The 21,336-nt window shown below is 45.2% G+C and overlaps 1 protein-coding gene across 5 annotated transcripts in view; it reads left to right on the top strand.

The window, feature by feature from the left end:
- Positions 1-11,508: 11,508 nt before the first annotated feature.
- Positions 11,509-21,336, top strand: part of ANP32B (acidic nuclear phosphoprotein 32 family member B) — a 31,423-nt gene continuing 21,595 nt past the window's right edge. For 3 of the 5 annotated variants that reach the window (XR_012424539.1, XM_005581220.5, XM_074017005.1), the window contains exon 1: positions 11,509-12,302. Coding sequence is in view for 2 of the 5 variants with exons in the window: in XM_005581220.5 (XP_005581277.1) it covers positions 11,817-12,302 (486 nt within the window). In the remaining 3 variants the exon portion in view is untranslated. Of the gene's footprint in view, positions 12,303-12,628; positions 14,516-21,336 lie in introns of those variants that run through there. The other 2 variants (XM_074017006.1, XM_074017007.1) reach the window with 2 other exon arrangements.

The following is a 21,336-nucleotide window of genomic DNA, read 5'->3' as shown; positions in this document are numbered from 1 at the left end:
CATTCTGGAGTAAGCTGGGAAAAGGGGAGTTGGAGGAGTAGCTCACCATTTAGGATGTAGACTTCCAGTTCATCCCCTCCATTCTGTCTTTTCCGTCTTTCTTGAACTCTGATTAGTCAGATGTTGGACCTCCTGGACCGAGTCTCTAGTTTTATATGCAGTTTTCCTTTAGTATATTTCTTTATATTTTTATGCTACTTTCTGGGCAAATTTCCTCAATTCTATCTTTAAATCCTTTTAGTGATTTGGGAGGGCATGAAGATAAGCATATCAATTTACCATAACTAGAAATCCTTCTGATACCTTTCTACATCTTGGCTGATAGTTTGTTCTTTTGCAGAAAGAGAGATAAGAAATGGGCCTGGGGAATCCACAGCCACCCTCATCTGTGCCTGGTGTCCCTGAGCCCAGCGCCTCTATGAGCCTATTTCTCCAGAAAGCAAATTTCTGCTCTTCTGCCATTTGTCCACTGGCTTAGCATTTTCTAAACTCTCCCAGAGGTACTGGTAAGGCCACAGACAGAAAAATAAACGAACAGAGAAGGAGGTTCAGAAATAGACTTAGAGCTGGGCGTCGTGGCTCACGCCTGTAATCCCAGCACTTTGGGAGGCTGAGGCGGGTGGATCACTTGAGGTCACGACTTAGGGACCAGCCTGGCCAATATGGTGAAACCTCATCTCTACTATAAATACAAAAATTAGCTGGGCATGGTGGCACGTGCCTATAATCCCAGCTACTGGGGAGGCTGAGGCAGGAGAATCGCTTGAACCAGGGAGGCATAGGTTGCAATGAGCCAAGATTGCAGCACTGCACTCCAGCCTGGGCAACAGAGCGAGACTAGTCTCAAGAAAGAAAGAGAAAGAAAGAGAGAGAGAGAGAGAGAGAGAGAGAGACTCACGAATATGTAAGGATTTAGTATGTTATAAAGATCACATTTCATGTTCATTGGGGGAAAGATGGTTATTTAAGAAATGGTATTGGAATAACAGCTAGCCATTAAAATAAAGAAAATTAGATCTTTACTTCAAACCATATATTAAAAGTCCAAGAAGGCTGGGCGCAGTGGCTCACGCCTGTAATCCCAACACTTTGGGAGGCTGCGGTGGGCGGATCACCTGAGGTCAGGAGTTCAAGACGAGCCTAGGAAACATGGTGAAACCCCATCTCTACAAAAATACAAAAAAATTAGCTGGGCATGATGATGGGTTCCTGTAATCTCAGCTACTCAGGAAGTTGAGGCCGGAGAATCACTTGAACCTCGGAGGCAGAGGTTGCAGTGAGCTGAGATTGCACCATTACTCTCCAGCCTGGACGACAGAGTGAGACTCCTGTCTCAAAAAAAAAAAAAAAAAAAAAAGTCCGAGTAGATGAAAGATTTCACATAAAAAATGAAACCAGAAGTACCAGAAGAAAATATAGGTGAATACTGATCTAATCTTGGAGTGAGAAAGGTCTTTCTAATCATGACATAAAAGCATTAACCATAGAGATTGGTTTGATCCTAAATAAAAATTTAAAATTTTTCTTCATCTCCCCCATATGTGTGTGGTGTATGTATGTGTGTGTGTGTGTATTTACACCTATACATGGAGATATATCTCTATCCTATAAACATTTAAAAAGCACACACAAAAAAACTGGGAAAAATAGTTTCGACATGTATATGTTAGACTATGGGTTAACATTCTTAATATATAAGAGCACTTATTAATAAATAATTTTAAAACACCAATAAGACACAAACATGCAACTTATAAAGAAGTACACATGGCTTAAAAATATCTGAAAAGGTATTTAGCTTTATTTGTTATATAAAGAAGTACAAGTTCCAGAGCATTTCCCTTCCCCAAAAAAGAAGCCCCACACTCATTAGCAGTCACTCCCCATAACTCCCAGTCCTTGGCAACCACTAATCTGTCTCTATGGGTTTGCCTTTTTTTTTTCTTGAGAGAGAGTCTCACTCTGCTGCCCAGGCTGGAGTGCAGTGGCACGATATTAGCTCACTGCAACCTCCACCTCCCTGGTTCAAGCAATTCCCATGCTGCAGCCTCCCGAGTAGCTGGGATTACAGGCACACACCACCACGTCTGGCTACTTTTTTTGAAAATATTTTTAGTAGAGACAAGGTTTCACGTTAGCCAGACTGGTCTCGAACTCCTGACCTCAGGCAATCTGCCCGCCTCGGCCTCCCAAAGTGCTGGGATTACAGGCATGAGCCACCGTGCCCAGCCAGGTTTGCCTATTTTGGACATTACATCTAGGTAGAATCATACACTATGTGGCCTTTTATGTATGGTTCATTTCAGTTAGCATATTTTCAAAGTTCATCAATGTTGTAGCATGTAATTCCTTTCCATTATATGGATATATTTGTTTCCCATTTGCTACTATAACAAATTACTACAAATTTTTATTTATATTTATTTTTTATTTTCTATTTCTATTTTTATTTTTATTTATTTATTTTTTTTTTGAGACGGAGTCTCGCTCTGTCGCCCAGGCTGGAGTACAGTGGACGGATCTCAGCTCACTGCAAGCTCCGCCTCCCAGGTTCACGCCATTCTCCTGCCTCAGCCTCCTGAGTAGCTGGGACTACAGGCGCCCGCCACCTCGCCCGGCTAGTTTTTTGTATTTTTTAGTGGAGACGGGGTTTCACCGTGTTAGCCAGGATGGTCTCGATCTCCTGACCTCGTGATCCACCCGTCTCGGCCTCCCAAAGTGCTGGGATTACAGGCTTGAGCCACCGCGCCCGGCCTATTTTTTATTTTTTATTTTTTTTTTGAGACGGAGTCTCGCTCTGTTGCCCAGGCTGGAGTGCAGTGACATGATCTCTGCTCACTGCAAGCTCTGCCTCCCAGGTTCATGCCATTCTCCTGCCTCAGCCTCTCTGAGTGGCTGGAACTACAGGCGCCCACCACCACGCCTGGCTAATTTTTTGTATTTTTAGTAGAGACAGTGTTTCACCGTGGTCTCGATCTCCTGACCTCGTGATCTGACCGCCTCGGCCTCCCAAAGTGCTGGGATTACAAGCATGAGCCACCGCGCCTGACCACAAATTACCACAAATTTAGTAGCTTAAAACACAAATTTATTACCTTACAGTTCTGTAGGTTAGGAACCTGAAGCAGGTATTATTGGGCTAAAACCAAGGTGTTGTCAGAGCTGTGTTCCTTTTTGGAGGCTCCAAGGGAGATTCTTTTTCTTTCCCTTTTCAACTTTGTAGATGCCATCCACATTCCTGGGTTTATGGCTCCCTTCCTCCACCTTCAAGGCCAGCGTTCAAGTCCTTCTCACACCACATCGCTATGGCCTCCTTTTTTGTAGTCAGAATTTCCTTTTTTCTTCTCTCATGTTCCTCTTCAACTTTTAGGCACCTTGTGATCACACTGGCCTATGCAGATAATCCAGGATAATCTCCCCATCTCAAGGTCCTTAATCACATCTGCAAAGTCCTTTGGGGGCCATGATTTTGCCTACCACACAGATACACCATATTTTGTTTATGCATTTACTAGTTGATGGATTTGGGTTATTTCTACTTTGGAGGTATTATAAATCATGCTGCTATGAACATTCCTTTACAAGTTTTTGTGTAGATTTATGTTTTTAATTCTTTTGGATATTTGCCTAGGAGTAGAATTGCTGGGTCATATGGTAGCAATATCTTTAATTTTTTTAAAGTGTACAATTCAGTGGTACTTACAAAGTTGTACAACCAAACCAGCACCACAATCTAATTCTGGAATGTTTTCATCACTCCAAAAAGAAACCCCAGACCTGTTAGCAGTCACTCTGCATCCTCCCTCCCCCAAACCTCTGGTAACCACAAATCTGCTTTGTCTCTTTCTACCTATTCTGGACATCTTACATAAATGGAACCACACAGTACATGGCCTTCATGTCTGTGCATTAGCATAATGCACTTAGCATAAAGTTATTAAGGTTTACCTATGTTCATTCCTTTTCATGGCCAAATAATATTCTATTGTATGGATAACCACATTTTGTTTATTCATTCATTGCTAATGGATATTTGGGTCGTTTCCATTGAATGCCTATTAAGACTAATGCTGCAATAAATATTCATGTGCAAATTTTGTGTGGACATACATTTTTATTTTCTTGGGTATATACCTAGGAGTGAAATTGCTGGGTCATATATAATTCCATGTCTAACTTTTTCTTTTTCTATGAACCTGACATTGTAAACAAAACAATTTCAAAATTGGTTTCCAAAGAGGTTGTTGGCCAGGCGCGGTGGCTCATGCCTGTAATCCCAGCACTTTGGGAGGCTGAGCCGGGTGGATCACCTGAGGACAAGAGTTTGAGACCAGCCTGGCCAACAGGGTGAAACTCCCTCTCTACAAAAACACACACACACACAAAAATAGCCACGCATGATGGCGGGCGCCTATAATCCCAGCTACTCAGGAGGGTAAGGCAGGAGAATCACTTGAACCCGGGAGGCGGCAGTTACAGTGAGCCAAGATCTAAAGAGGTTGCATCATTTTACATTCTTACCAGCAATGCTCAAGGGTGTGAGGTTGTATGTCATTGTGGTTTTTATATTTCCCTAATGATGATGTTGAGCATTTTTTCATATGCTTATTGGCCATGTATATATCTTCTTTGGAGAACTGTATATTCAAATCCTTTGCCCATTGTTTTTTAAGATGGAGTCTCACTCTGTTGCCCAGGTTGGAGTGCAGTGGTGCAGTCTCGGCTCACTGCAATCTCTGACTCCCAGGTTCAAGCGATTTTCCCGCCTCAGCTTCACAGGCGCCTGCCACCACACCCAGCTAATTTTTGTATTTTTAGTAGAGACAGGGTTTCACCATGTTGGCCAGACTGGTCTTGAACTCCTGACCTCAACTGATCTGCCTGCCTCAGCCTCCCAAAGTGCTGGGATTACAGGTGTGAGTCCCCATGCTCAGCCTGCAATAGTTCTTTATACATCTGAAGACAAGTGTCTTATCAGATATATGATTTGCAAGTATTTTCTCCCTTCCCATGCATTGTCTTTTCAGTTTCCTGATGGAGTCAATTTTAAATTTTCATGAAGTCCAATTAATCTATTTTTCTTTTTGGTGTCCTATCTAAAAAAAAACTTTGCCTAATCCAAGGTCATCCTACTTTTTCTTCTGAGTCTTATAGTTTTAATTCTTACTTATATCTAGGTGTATGATCCATTTTGAATTAATTTTTGTAAATGATGTCCAACTTCATTATCTTGCTTGTGGACAGCCAATTGTCCCACATCATTTGTTGAAAAGACTATTCCTTCCCTCATTGAACTGTCTTGGCACCTTTGTTGAAAACTAATTGACAACAATTTTTCAAAGATAATACCTAGTTTAGGCAAGAGTGAGGGGAAGCCTTGTACACTGCTAACGGGAGCATAAAGTAGTAGCCTTTGAAGGGCAACTTGGCTACGTGTATACCAGTTTGAAATGTGTACACTCTGATTCAGGAATTGCACTTCTAGGAATTTATTCCAAGGAGCTAAATGTCTTCAACGCTGTTATGTATAATAGTAAACAACTGGAAGTAATCTAAATGTCCATCAGTAGGCGACCAAGTGAGTAAATTATTCTCCAATCCATACAATAAAATATGATGCAGCCTTTAAAAATGAAGTAACTCCAACTAACTTTGAGCAATTTCTGTGACCCATTGCTTAGTGAAAATTAAAAACATATTTTACAATATCATTTATAGAATTCCATTTATATAAAATTATATATGATATATATGCACCTTCATTCACAGAGTAATCGCTTAGAAAATATTCACAAAAATGTTAACAGTAGTCCATCTAAGTAATGGGATTTTGGCTGGCTTTTATTTTATTTATACTTTTTTGCATTGCATGAATTTGCTACATGAATATGTATTGTCTTTATGCCCAGAAAAAGAAAACATATTTTCATTTTTGTAGAAGAGTATCTTCAAGGAATATATAGTAGAAGATTATTCAATGACATGGGAATATGTCTATAATAGACTGTTAACTAAAAAGCAGGTTATACTATCCCACTTTTGAAAAGTATTTTTAACTGTAATATTTCCTAGGTATTATATTTTTTTCACTTCTATATGTGAAATATCTCTTATAATTGACATGAATATTTGATGTCATGGGTTCCCCCTCCCTCCCTCCTGAAAAGCTCTTACTAATGAGATGATGCTTCTCACTATCTGAGACTTGAGAAAATGCCATGTGTGTAGAGAAAAGATTGGAGGAACAGACAACAAAACATGAACAGTGCTTGGCCCTTTAAAAAAGCCTTAGACGGAAATTCTTATTTTCTTCTCTGTAAGTATAGTTTCCAAGTTTTCTATAGTACATGCATAGATAAACATAAAAAGAAGCCAGGGACCTAGATGCCCTTATTTTCAAGGATAAGGATATTTGGTACTTGTAGCCTTTATCAAAATAAGAGACTAGCAAATTTGGGACCATGCAAGCCACCTCAGTAGTGCCAGGGTCTAGCGTGAGACAGGACAAAAGCACAGGCCCACGGAGGGGTGCCTGGCTGGAGAACAGATGGCAGAGTTCAGTCAGCAGGAGCTGGACTCTTGGATCAGTCTCAGTTCCATGTGGACAAGGAAATCCCTGTGAGGTATGAGAGGGTCCAGATGGCAGGGATGCTGGCTAATTATGGAGAAGGGCACTTCGATATTTTCCGTGTCAGGAGCATGTTCCAAGTTCCTCAAGAGTGACCAAGGACTATGTGAAACAGAAAATGAGCCTGACTATTTGAGATTTAAAAACATATTTCCCCCTCAGCCAAAGGGGTAGCACATGGAGCAGAGATGGAAAACTGATGGCCACAGCAGAATGTTCCTAGCCTTGAAGGCCAGCAGGCTCTGGGACGCTGCTTGGGTAAGGAAGGGACTCAGGCTTGCAGTGACTGTGGCTGCGGGGGGCAGAGAAAAGTGACAGGCACTCAGTTTCTCTAACGTGATTATGTCCAACCCTCAATAGTTCTGAGATGAGCAGCCTGAGGCCCAGAGAGGCTATATGTTTTGCCCTCAAGCACACAGCCAGTAAGTGGTGGAGTGGGATTCTCATCTCACTGAAGTCCTTCCCAAAAGGGGAAAACCACTGAAGAAAGTTATATTAATACAGATTTATCATAATGATAGGCGGAAAAAGCAAGTCTCTAAAAAAAGATCTTCAATCTGATCCCAACACTTAAAAACAATATGTATAGTATAGAAAAAATTGCAAAGATATACAACTTAATGGTGGTTATATCTCAATGGCAGGAACTTTTAAATTTATTTTCAGTGTTTTAATTTTCTCTGCACAGTAAGCAAGTAAACCTTTTTAAAACAGGAAAAAAATGTTTTATTTTTCAGAAGCAGTTCTGAGGACTAGTCGATCAAAGTAATGAGAATGAATTACAGTGAGCCCTAATGACAGAGAAATCTAGCTTCTTAGTAGTTATGTGAATTTCAGCAAACCTACTTGGCTTTCCTGAGTCTGTTTCCTAAACACTATAAAAGGTGGATTATCATCCTGTCCTGGGGAGCTGTTGCTAGGATTAACTGAGAAGCAGTACACAAAAGTCCCATGCACAGCACTTGGCATAAGGATGGTGCTTAATAAATATTAGACTTGACTCTTGGTAGTCACAGCTCTTCCTTGCTGCACCAGGAAGGCTGAGCACCTCCAGCTGGTTCAGATAGCAGAAAGGAACCTGGGCAGGGGCCCATTACTGGGCCTAGAGCTTCCTGTACATCTGACACATTCCCCTCCTCTGTTTTTACCATGTGAAGACTAACAGGATCTCCTCCCTTAACCCATTTTCACCTATTTGCCTCTCCCTCTCCCCTTGTCTCAATAATCTCAGCTGCCTAGATGGTATTTTTTTTAAGTACATGTGACATTATTTTTAACATAACATACATTTGCAAAGCATCTGCTCTGTTCTAAAGATGGACCCAAGGTCCTCCTCTCCATTCCTATCATCCAGAAATACTTGTCTGAGTTCTAATTGAGAAGTTAGATCCTTCAACAACTACCATTTGTTGCCAAACTGCGATAATAGAGGTACACACACTAAGTTGTGGAAACTCCGGGGCGGGGAAGAGGTATGTTCTTACCAGTGTATGCACATGTGTATGGAAGAGGACAGGAAGAATGGAAGTATTTCAAGAGTAATCATTTCCTCATCCTATATTATACATCGGCTTCAAATACTGTCATTACTAAAATATGCCCATTCTGTTAAGCTGGTTTCAGAGCCAGTTAAATCAATGACCTAGTAGGGCTGTTTCCTCTCATCTTCAGATTTATTAAAGTCTGTCCACAGCCACAAAGTTTGTGGGGAAGGCTCAAGTCATCTGATGATATGACAAGTAATATGCTGTTGCTGAGGCAGGGGGGTGGGGCACAGGTCCAAGGAGTTACAAACTGGCTCGCGGTGTTCTGCTCAGACATTTTAGAGCTTTTTGGAATACACAGCCATTCTCATTAACAGGCAGTTTTAAGGCTCAAGGGGTGCCAAAACCTGGCATTATTTGATATTTTTATTACTTACTGGTCAAACGTTAACATCAATGGAAGTAAAAAGAAATTCATTCTTAGTTTGGTCTAACAAACTCTTTTTACATTTCCTTATTCCCTTTCAGCCCTTGTTGAAATCCATAAATCCATGGTCACAATAATACTTGCAGATTAGATACAGGTGAATATTCTACATCTTTCTCACACACAGATGCATACAGAGAATGATGTTAAGCGCAGCAATATTCAAAACCCAGGCCCTGTGACAACAGCCCCTTCAGGCCTGTAGACTGACAGTCCCGTAGAAGATGTTGGCAGGGCAATGAGACACACCCTGTTCTGCCTGTGTTATTTATGCCTCTGGCAGTGAAGCCCCTGACAAAGAAGCATGTCACTGGAACACATGCTCTTTGTTCACAGAGGTGCATGCCAGCACCGGCTGCGTAAGAAGGGACAGTGCCGTGTCTGTAGTCTCTCCTCCTTTGGCTCTTTTGCCTTCTATTTGCAGCACATTGTGGCTATGTTTATTAATTACTTTGTAGCTAAATACTATAAAACACACATCTATCCTGTGAGCTATGTACCCTGAGGAAAGAGTCCTTCATACCCTCCAGTTGGCCATAAAGAGAGGACAGAGTCTCAAGATCTGCCCTGATGCTAAGGATTAATACCATCTCCTCCGGGAGCCACCAGGACTCCTTCAGCACCATCCCCTTTTCCTGCAAGAGGGCACTTGCATGCTGTTTGGTATTAAAAGTCCTCTACAACTGTTCCCAACCTACAGCACCAACGCAGCCCCCCACCATGCTATGACTCCACTCAAGATAGACTGATGATGTAGCAGAAGATGGTGGCCTGCAGAGTCAGACCTATCTGGGTCTAAATCCTAGCTCCGCTTCTTGTTGGACGTGCAGCTTAAGATTCCTGAGCTCCTCATCTGTAAAATGATTAAATTATCACCTACTTCAGAAAGTTGTCTGAGAATCAGAGAAATAATATCAAGCCCCTTAAAGCAGATGCTCAATAATCGCTTGTTGGCTCATGAAAACGATTTGGTAGTTCTTATTTTTTGTTTGTTTGTTTTTTTGTAAAAGCCCTCATTGCATAGCCCGGTGGTTCTCATAACCTTAGTTACAGACCTCTTGTAACCTCCTGAGAACATCTGTCTCCATTTTCCCTTGTCATGAAGACATCTGCTGAGACAGTTAACAGGAGTCAGGGAACCACATACTAGAAAGTTTTTCTTTTCCCATATTCCTTCTAAAACTTTCATCTTCAAATGTTAACTCACTCAGTATTTTAAAAGCTGATCTATAATCGGTTTACAATTAAGTTTGGGTTGTTTGCCACTAAAACTTAGGTAAAATACGAATTGGGGCACTTTCCTAACTTCATAAAACTTTATATTAATACATAGAATTTCAAGTTTTTCTTTCTTTAACAAATTGTTCTTAGTTTTTGGTGCTTCTAGTCAGTACAATCTCACATTGTATTTGATATATTATGTATTTACTTATTTTACGCTGAATATAAAGTCATTCCCAGGTGGTCTGCAAAGCACAACACCCACCCCGATCTGGTGCTCTAACCCCTGGGACCCTTTCAGCCAGACCATGACAAAGGCTGCCTGCCAGGTTTCAGCGAAACTTAGACCACCAAGAATTTACACACCTCACAGGGGTGCCCTAACGAATAAATGAGATTAAAAAAAAAAAAAAAAAAAAAGGCAGGGAAACCCTGAGGCCCTATTAGAAATGCTAATGGTTTCCTTCTCTAGCTCCTATTAAAATGTTAGAAAACCGAGGGAGACTCTCCTGAAGAGGGTGGAGATGCTAGCCTGCTCTGCGGCTTAGCAAGCGACCCCTGCTGCCATGCCAGGGCCGGCCGGCCACGATTCTGTCCCGACGGGGGGCGCGCGGATCCTCGGCGGCACTACGGACGCCACTCTGCCAAGGAGGCATTGGTGTTCGGCCTGTTGGCCCCAGACTGTGTGGCAGGCAAAAGGTGAACCTCAAAGCCTCTCTGTCCCCGGCTTCTTCACATTTCGCGCCTCCGCGGGCGTCGTGCTGCCCCCGTGAGCCTCCCCGGATGGACTGGGCTTTAGGGACCCCTGAAGCCGGACTGCCAAGCTTCCCACCAGCCCTGCCCGCGAACCTCCGGGCCCGGGCCGCAGACCCAGCTCCGGGCACGACGAGGTGGGGCCGGGAGGAGAAGTCTCAGCCCGGCGGGGGTCGGGGAAGCCCCCCCACCCCCGAGAAAGGTCTTACATCAGCCGCCCCACGTGCAATCGGAAGGAGGGAGAGAGGAAGTCGCTCCTCTACCCCGGCTGCGCCTTTGCCCAGCCTCCGCCCCGCCTGTCGCGCGTCTCCCCGCCCCGTCCTTGGTGCAACCGCGGCCGCCCAGCCGAGCAGCGCCGCGCGGGGCCGAGTGGAGCCGAGCAGCTGCCGCGACGCGTCGCCGGTTTAAGCGCAGTGCAGGCCGCGGCCGGGGGCGGCGGTAGTGAGCCCAGCGCTGCGCTCCAGCCTCCTTTTCCCTCCATGGTTTCTCTCCGCTCCCGTGAGTAACTTGGCTCCGGGGGCTCCGCTCGCCTGCCCGTACGCCGCCAGCCACCCAGGACCGCGCCGCCGGCCTCCGCCGCGAGCAAACCCTTCCGACGGCCTTCGCTGCGCAGGCCGGGACGCCTCTCCCCCCTCCGCCCCCGCCGCGGAAAGTTAAGTTTGAAGAGGGGGGAAGAGGGGAACATGGACATGAAGAGGAGAATCCACCTGGAACTGAGGAACCGGACCCCGGCAGCTGTAAGCAGAGCCCCCTCCGGGCGCCCCCTCCCCTGATGACTTGCATGTAATGGTGGCCACCTGCGGGGCCCGGCCTGAGGGTTCGCCGGCCCCGGCGCGGGGAAGAGCGCAGCTCGTGGGCTCGGACGGGGAAGGCGGGCGGGCGCGGAGGGGGGAGCGAGCGCGCGAGGATTAACTCTTTGCCGCCCGCGGGCCCCTGGGGCGGCCGGAGGAAGGCAGCGGTGTGGGGGAAAGCAAACTTTGAGCGCTTCGCCCGCCGGGGTCTTTCCCCGGAGGGAGCGCGTGTGCAAGTGGCCGGCGGCGAGGGAAGGAGGCGGGGGTTGTGTAACGCTGGGAGCCATGTTTGCAGCCTCCCGGGATGCGCGGCCGGACGGAGGCCGGGCTTGTCGAGGAGCTGCGCGGCCATCCCCGCCTGGGCCAGGCCGGGCTCCGCGCGCCCCGGGCCGGCCGGGGAAGGGGCGCGGATGAGGCGGGGCGGGGGGTGGCTTCTGTGACCGGAGCTCGCGATGGGGGCCGGCCCGGCCGAGGGCAGCGGCTGTGGGGCGAGGAGGGGGCTTTTTTCCTTTGAAGGGAGCGAGAAGCCCCCTCGGGCGCTTGGGCGGGCGCGGCCTGGCGCGCAGAGCGGGGGAGGGGCGGGCCAGGGCGGCGGAGGTGGCGCAACCGCCGCCCCTCCCGAGGCCAAGTTTGAAAAAAGGACGCGGTTCCCGCCATTTTTCAAGCCTAAAAATAAAACTTTCTCTCTTGTTTCCTCGCTCCCTTTTTGCCCTCGGCCTTGCCCATTCCGACCTCCCAGAGGCAGCCCGGGTCGACCGGGGCCAACCGTTGTGGCGACGGCTTCGCCCTTCCCCTTGCGCCGCGGCGGCGGAGCCCGGGGCTCCTGCCCCGGGAGGATGGCCCCTCCGTGTGGGCGGGCGGCGGCTCCTCACGCCAGCCGGGGCGCGCCACAGGCCGCCGCAGCGCCATGTTGGCGGGTGCCCGTCTCCCTCCGCCTGGTGAGTCGGCCCACGAGCTTGGCCTTGCCCGCCCTCCCTCAGCACTGGCTGTCGGCCGCCTCTTCCCGCGCCGAGCCCTCGGTCTGTTTCCCCCCGCCCCGCCGGGGCTTGGCTCCCACTGGCGGGAGCCGCGCGCCGTGGCCGCCGCCGACTCATCCCGTCGCGGGCGCGCTGCCCACCCCCTCCCCCTTCTTAAAAGGGCAACGGCAGGCGGCCACCCCCGCCCCGCGCCGAGCGTGCGGGGTTTCGGGCGGGCCTCAGCTCGGCGCGCGGGATTTTGGGCGGGCCTCGGCTCGGCTAGTGGGCCGGGCGGCCTCTGGCCTCCCACGTGCTTGAGAGCGGCCTGGTGCGGCCGGCCGCGCGCCTTCCGGGCTGCAGGGGCCTGAGGGCGGCCCTCTGGCGGCGCGGCTGCGTGGGCGTGGGTCCGGTCTGTGGGAATCGCCCCTTTCGTCTCCCGGTTTTATCGCGGCTGCCCGCCGCCGCGAGCCCCCCGACTCCGCGAACCGGCGCGGGGCCAGGTAGCGCCGCGGCCGGGTGCCCCAGCGGTCCAGTGGTTTCCCGCCGAGGGCGGCCCGGCGGGGCCTCCCGCCCCGGGCTAAGCGAGCGGCCGGGTTTCGTGCCCTCAGGTGGCTGTGGTTAACGAGTCGTGAACTTGGGGGAATTCGTCGACCAGGGTTCACCTGGTGTGCTCGACGTTTATATCCTTGCTTTCTAGTCTTTGAGGTCACCACTAACGCGGGGTGGGCCGGGCTCCACTGCCCGGCGCTGTCCCTCCCGGAGGGCCCGCGAGGTGGGCCGCTCCGGGGGTACCGAGATGGAGGGTCGCGGGCGCGCGTTTTTCCGACCTTCCGTCAGACATTTTGTGCCCGCCACGTGCTAGCCTATAGCCGGGGCGTCCAGCTCGCGCCACAAAACTTGAGGAGAGGCGTTCTTGCCTTGGGAAGGTGTTCCTTCCAGACTTTTCCATTGCGGCATAATTGCAAATCCGTAGGATATGGACTAGCTAAAATTAGCCAAAGTGTCTGCGAGAGAAGTACACACGTGGGTCTTCAGAAATGCTTTAAAATCTTGAATTTGAGTTCTTTAGAATATGCTCAAACTAAAGGTCTGTTATAATTCTAGAGTAGTGTTCCCTCTGGGAAATAACAGTTGGCCTGCTGTTCCCCTTAGATAATGATTTCATATATGAAGTAATATTGCTTTAAAAACACATGATCTACAGGTGTTCATTTTTCTTTTTTTTTCTTTTTTCTTTTTTTTTTTTTTTTTTGAGACTGAGTCTCTCTTGTGCCCAGGCTGGGGTGCAGTGGCGCTGTCTCGGCTCACGTCAGCCTCCGCTTCCTGGGTTCAAGCGATTCTCCTGCCTCAAACTCCCGTGTAGCTGGGATTACAGGCATGCGCCACCACGCTGGGCTAATTTTGTATTTTTAGTAGAGAGGGGTTTCTCGCTGTTGTTCAGGCTGTTCTGCAACTCTTCACCTCAGGTGGTCCACCTGCCTCGGCCTCCCAAAGTGCTGGAATTACAGTAGTGAGCCACCGCGCCCGGCTGCGTGCTCATTTTTCAAGTAATCAACTTAACCTTCTTGCCAGTCAGGCCAGAGCCATTTAATTCAGTTAAATTAAAACATTTTCTCGGTAATACTATCCACATTTCAAGTGCTCAAACGTGACAAGTGGCTCGTGGGTGCTGCATTGGCAGCACTGGCCTGCAGAATCCACTGGTTTGTTAAGTAAACATTTGAAGCCTGAGAAACCATTGAGGTGATGTGGTGCTTTTTGCACTTGGGAGAGTTTGTGAGGCCTTGAGAGAGTGTTGCGGGAGCCAGCTGAGATTGTGGGGGTAGAGGAAGGTTCCCTTAGGGAGATTGAGACCAGTGGGAGTTAGGAACCCAGGTGGACGAATAAAACTTTGACCTAAAACTGAAGGGTTTTCAGGAAAAAATGCTGTAGATTTTGAAGGAAATTCTAAAAGAGAGTTTAAAGTGTTTTTTGCACAGAGGCATCATCTTTAAGGCAGATGAAAAGTTCGGAGATCACTCCCTTAAAATCACATTCAGCTAGTCACATGATACCTTATGTGCGATGTGCTGGAACATACCATAAACACCACAGAAATTGGTGGCATGGTCAGCTGTTACACAGTAGGCTTGGCGTCTGGGATCCTGCAGACTTGGCATGTGGGGTAACATGAAGAATCCATTACCCCGTTGAAGGTATACTATTGTAGGCATAGGATGCTCTGAAATATACAGCAGTGTCCCATGGTTGACCTTAATGATTTTAAAGTCAAGTGAGATGTAAGAGTGTTTGAAGAGGGCGAATAGGGGTTTAATTGTAAATGTGTTCTTATGTTTAAGACCAGGTGGGCTTTTATTGTGTATATGGCTTTTTTCTTATTTCTGGGGTTTGAAGAAGACCCTAGTAGTAACACTTTTGTTCAGTTGGGCTCTTGTGTGTTCTGACTGAGGAAGACAAGAAGGTAAACACAAAAGTGTTACTAGGGTCTTCTTCAGTTCACCTATTACTTAACTATATCCCTATTCCTTATAAACACAAGTTTGCCAATTTCCCTAAGGGATGAGGGCGAGGGATTGTAAAGAAATACTGATTTTTTTTTTTTCTAAGTCCAAAACAGCTCTTATAGCAGCAGGGTGTATTCTCATAGTGGAACAAAATGGCCTAAGATGGCATTTTAAAGTAATCTTCATGAAGAATGGTGGTTACCGTTTAAAAACATAGACAAGGATAGGAGCTATTTTGCATGACAAGGAAATATTTTATATAAAATATTGGCAGTTCACTGAGAGTAAATTGAACAGTGCTGGAATATACCATATATACACCATGGAAACTGGAGGTCTGGTCAGTAAGATGAGAAGACAGTGACATGCAGTAATTAGATATAAACCACATTTAGTTGTATTCCAAAATTGGAAAAGAATACCTGTTCTTTATGTGAGATTCTTATCCTTCCAGTAAACTGAACATGTCGCTCTGTTAGAAGCACATCATTAACCATGCATCTGGGGACAATCAGCCTTCCTATCAGCTCTGAGTTTTTCATTCAAAGTTAGAAAGCCAAGCATTTCCTTACTGTGGCTTGCAATCTATGCCCCTGCGAAATGCTGGTGTGCTATTTGCTGGATTGTGACATTTCATCTACCAAAATAAAAGCAGTCTTTACCTAGTCCCAGTTTACTGGGAAAAAATGTAGATTGTCTTTAACTTCCATCTTTTTTTGATCCGCACCCCCTCCCCAGCTTTTGACCTCTTTTGTTGTGTCTACTGTGATGTAATTTTGAGCTCAATCGGATATTCTAATTGGTTGCATAGCAACTAATCGGGGTTTTTTTCCTTGTATAAGCAATACATCTTCATTGAAGAAAATTAGATATAGATAGGCCAAAAAAATTGTAGGTATAGATAAGCAAAAAGAGGATAGACATACATGCCTAACCAACCATCTAGACACTTTAGTGTAGAGTCTACCAGAATGTTTAAATTTCTTCTAAACTTGGTTCATGCAGATAATCTGAATGCTAGCTAGCTTGTTTTGTTTAGAAAAAAATACAGTGAACATCTTTGTGTGTGTCTTTATTTTATAGACTCATTATTAATGTCTGCATAGATCATAATTTAAACATCTCAGGTTCACAGGGGTTTTGGCTGTTTTAAATACTGCTGAAATGAACATCTTATAATGTTATTTTTTCCCCCCTGCCAAATTGCTTTTCAGAATGGTTCCCTTATTTTAATACCCACCAGTAGGGTACTGGTGGGTCTTAAACACATTGGAGAACCACTAATATAAATCCGTTCTCGGCTGGGTACAGTGGCTTATGCCTATAATCCTAGCACTTTGGGAGGCGGAGGAGGGTGGATCACCTGAGGTCAGGAATTCAAGACCAGCCTGGGCAACATGGCAAAACCCCGTCTCCACTAAAAATACAAAAATTAGCTGGGGGTGGTGGCAGGCGCCTATAATCCCAGTTATTCTGGAGGCTGAGGCAGGAGAATTGCTTGAACCTAGGGGGGCAGAGGTTACAGTGAGCCAAGATAGCACCACTTCACTCCAGCATAGGCGAAAGAGTGAGACTCCGTCTCAAAAATAAAAATAAAATAATAAAAAGTTCTATTATTTTGAAAACATTTTAAATTAATGGGTAGAAGATTTGAACACTGACTAACTCAGAAGGATGGAAATTGCAAGGATGGCAGGAATTACTTTCTGTATTGTGGGATTATTTCACTTACCATAATAACCAGTATTGTTCTAATTAAAAGAATTGACAACTCACAAAGATCTTTAATTCCTCCATACCCTTTCCTCCTTTTATGGCAGAGACAACTGGTATAGTTGGAGAGCATCACCCCACCAGTTAGGTAAAGTTGATCTTTTTTCATAGTAGCTAGGGGAGTGGCAAATGAGCACATTGAAGAGAATGAAAGGGAAAAACATTTTTCCATCTCCTGTGGCCCCCACCTCCAATCGCTGGGGATATTCCCATGACCTAGACTCATCATAACTTAAAGAAGGACCTCATAGACATTTTGCCATTTAGAACTTAAAATGTGTGTGGTTTTTTTTTTTTTTTTAAGAGAGAGATAGTGTTATAAATCATTGTTATATCTTCCAATCAGATCTGAAAAGGTATTTGGCCACACTATAGTTCAAATTTTTCAATGAAAAAGTAGTAGGAAACTACTGTTTTGCTGCTAAATGTAGAAAACAAATATAAGAATTAAATAGGAGATAGTACGGATTTTTCATTTTTAAATGTTTACCTTAAATTTGTGTTTGAGAAAAGGCAAGTTTAATTGGAGGATGAGGGAGGAAGAGGAGTGAATTTGGCCCCAAAAGTTAAACTGTCCATCTTCAAGCAGAAGGCCAGTTAACTCTTGGACCAAATAGATCATTATGCACAAATGAACAAGGGCCTGCCTAACGTTTCTTCATTAGATAACAGCTCTGGGAGGATTTGAGATATAAGAAGAAACTAGGACCTTTCTCCTTTGATTAGGACCTTTGGTTTATTCTGAATCTGGATTGGGAAGCTGTGGGATCATCTTGACCCCAGCCCCACTCGGTCTCTCAACCACACTCTTCCCAAGCTGTTACCTCCTTTGCAAGGCAGTTTAGATCTCTATACCCAGGGAGGAATAAAAAGAGATGATGAGGCTTAGTTAGCTCTGTGGAGATCCACTGAGAACCCCAGAGTTGATACAAAGATTGTTTTAAGCTGAAGATATTTGAGATTCAACCGACGCAGAGAGAAGCCTACTTGGAGTTTATCTGGCTAAAAGCAAATTCTCCCTTTGGAGTGTGCCTGTTCCCAGGAGAGAGGCCAAGAGTAAATCTCTGGTGGGGGTGGGGGGAGTAGTCTTACGGCCCTAAGAAAACAAAGACCACTCATATCTTTGTAGACAGACATTGTAAACTTGATCTCTCATCTGTTCTGAAAATCCCATTTGTGTTCCCTAAAGAAATCTGTTCTTCCCAAAAAGTTTTTCTTCTCCTATCTTTTCCTCTTCTAAGTTAGGTATATAAGCCCTAAATTCTAACTACTCAGTTATCACTGAGCGTGAGTGCACCTGTGTATGTGTGTTGCACGTGTAAATACACTTTTTCTGCACCTCAAATGCCACTTTTCTGTCATTGAAACAATATCCGAGCTCAGAATACCTTTTCATTAAGGTCCTGTTGAGAACTTTCAACGACCTTGAAGTTGGCTGATGGAACATTTAGACCTGCTATCCTTGGGTACAGCCCTGAGTGGGGCCCTCCAGTGGTCTCTGCTTTATGCAGTAATTCCCATTATCCTCTGTGCTTATTCCCCAGTGACTCATCTTCTCAATATGCTTCTTGCATTCTGTTGTTGGGGTAGCATGTTTCTTTACATTCTCAGCCTTGCTGGAAAAGTCAAGGGACGTGCCTTTTCTGCCTAGCCCAACAACTCTCTGCCCTATTTATCCCAGTATATCCTATTGCCTCTTACTGGTAGAGGCAATAAAGGTCTCAGGTATTCATTTCCTGAACTTCTCACTCACTTAATAAACTCACTTACATCTCTGTCTATCCTAGCCACTCTCTTGAAGGAGCTGTCCCTCCTCCAACAAGGGTAGAATGATACCTCATTTTTAATATATATTTTTACTACTTACAGTTGAAACTTTTTTTTTTTTTTTGAGACAGAATCTTGCTCTGTTGCCCAGACTGGAGTGCAGTGGCGCAGTCTCGGCTCACTGCAACCCTCCGACTCATGGGTTCAAGCATTCTCCTGCCTCAGCCTCCCGAGTAGCTGGGACTATAGGTGCACACCACCATGCCTGGCACATTTCTTTGTATTTTTAGTGGAGATGGGATTTCGCCACGTTGGCCAGGCTGGTCTCAAACTCCTGACCTCAGGTGATCTGCCTGCCTCGGCCTCCCAAAGTGCTGGGATTATAGACGTGAGCCACCGTGCCCAGCCAAACTTTTTTTTTTTTTTCCTTTTAGCTGGGTCTCTGTCGCTGGGATTGTAGGCACTAGCCACTGCACCTGGCCTTGAACAGTTTTTTTAGTGTTGGCTATTTCTGTCTTTAAGAGCTTGTCTGTCCTTTGTTAGTGTTTCTGCTGGGGTATTTATTTTTTCAGTTAGGGTAAAAACGATAGAAGATATCCTCAAGAACAAGATAATGCAAATAGCCAGAATTTCCATAATCGAGAGGTTACAAAAAGTAACAGTCAAATCGGAAAATAATTTTGCAGCGGTTACAATGAACTACTCATTTAAAAGAGAAGTTGATGTTTTAAATAAAGAACTCTTAACTAATAACAGACTCAGATGTTTGTATTCTTTCACTTAGCAATGGATTCTGAAGACACAATCCTAAACACAGAAGACATTTTAAGTAAAGATATGGCATTATTTATAGTAGGGAAAATTGAGCACAAATGTTCAACAGGGAGGATTGTAAAATGATTTATAGTATATCCACACACTGTAATTTCTTTGGCTATTAAAAAATACTCTATGATCAGAAAGTTGGTCACCTTTATGTCCAGGTTTTCATCTTAGTCCCCCGCAATTGTGTCACAAACCTCTGTACAATATTGCTGACAAACCTGTAACCATTTTTTTCCTCATTCAGCAGTTACGTAGGCTCTTATATAGTGATATAGTGTAACCGGAATATACATGACCCTGTGATCATGGAGCTTAGTCTAGCAGTGACTTTTTTTTTTTTTTTTTTTTTTTTTTGAGATGGAGTCTCCTTTGTCACCCAGGCTGGAGTGCAGTGGCACAATCTCAGCTCACTGCAACTTCCGCCTCCCAGGTTCAAGCAATTCTGCCTCAGCCTCCCGAGTTGCTGGGACTACAGGCACATGCCACCATGCCTGGTTAATTTTTGTATTTTTAATAGAGATGGAGTTTCACCATGTTGGCCAGGCTGGTCTTGAACTCCTGACCTTAGGTGATCCACCCACCTTGACCTCCCAGAGTGCTGGGATTACAGGCATGAGCCACCAAGCCCAGGCAGCAAACACATTTTTTAACCTGCATTTGAGTCCTCTGGTACTTTTTGATGACGCCTTGCAGTGGTTAAAGTGGAATTTTGCAAGTTGAAAGAAATGTCTTTAAGAGATGATTTCACTCTGTGAGCTGAGAGGCAGTATGGCTAACTCTAATTCTTCTTCACTTCATTTTTGGCATATTGGTGTGTTTTGTATAACATTTTTGGATTATTTTGGATAGAATTTTAGAAAATCTCCCAAGGTAAATGGGAACATTTTAATTATATTGCAGTATACTGTTTACATGGGTGGGTGATGGCAGTTGACCTTTCTAAAATTTTAATGGTTCGTTGGTTTTATGTTTAGTTTCTTTTTAATACAGAATAAATATATGCTTGTAAAAAATTTAGTACAGATATACGTAAACAGCAAAGGTCTCTGACGTTTTCCATTCCCTTTACCCAGAGGTTACTTTCTGGCCATTTATAATGTTCCAAGCCCTAGTCTCTACAACTTCGTGAGGTAGGTTCTATTATCTCCACTTTATGGGAAACTGAGGCACAGAGAAGTTAAGTGACTCAAACAAGGTCACACAAGTTCTGAGTGGCAGAGGAGAACCAGGATTCGATCCCAGGCATCTGTCTCCAGAGCCCAGCTTTTGTCAGAATTGACCTATTGAGTTTTCAGATGTGCTCATTTCTTATCAGAAAAGGGAAGAATGACAGAGATATCTAAATAAAAGTGGAAGGAAGGGAAGAAGTAAGTGGATGTAAAGAGTAAAAAGGATGCCTGGCTTCTGAAGAGGAAGTAGGGTAGTGAGAAGTGGTTAGGCACTTACTATGTTGTGGGTATTGCTGACTTGAAATCTGTTTCATTCTCTGTAAATGGGGGAAGGAGAGTGGTGGTAAAAATAATAAATGATTAAGTACTCTATAATTGATAGCAATTACTAGAGTAGCATCATTGGATGTTGTATGAGAGGATGAGGACACTGTTAATAGCTCCTATTCTCTTTTCAGACTATCAGCATCTCCCTGCCATACACATGCTTAATTAATGCTATTAAATATGGTAGGTTCACTAAAAGAATGCCTTTGTTGATGCAGTTAGAACGGTAATTTGCATCACTGTGAGTAGATCAAAGTGGGCTAAAAAGTTGCAACTTTCAGGATGATCATAGAGCAAGAATGGCAACATGGATTATTGTGGTGGATCTGCATGTAGACTATTAAGTAATCAATATTCAAAAGTTCAAATCATCAGATGTGATACTGTTTTTGAGACGGAGTCTCACTCTGTTGCCCAGGCTAGAGTGCTATGGCGAAATCTCGGCTAACTGCCACCTCCTCCTCCCAGATTTAAGCCACTCTCCCACCTTAGCCTCCCGAGTAGCTGGGATTACAGGCACTCACCATCATGCCTGGCTAATTTTTGTATTTTTGTAGGGAGGGGGTTTCACCTTGGCCAAACTGGTCTTGAACCCCTGACCTCAGGTGATCTGCCCACCTCAGTCTCCCAAAGTGCTGGGGCTATAGGCGT

This window comes from Macaca fascicularis, chromosome 15 (assembly GCF_037993035.2).
Source record: "Macaca fascicularis isolate 582-1 chromosome 15, T2T-MFA8v1.1".
NCBI lineage: Eukaryota > Metazoa > Chordata > Mammalia > Primates > Cercopithecidae > Macaca > Macaca fascicularis.
Note: the sequence above shows the minus strand (reverse complement) of the source record. Positions and strands in the feature narration are given on the sequence as shown.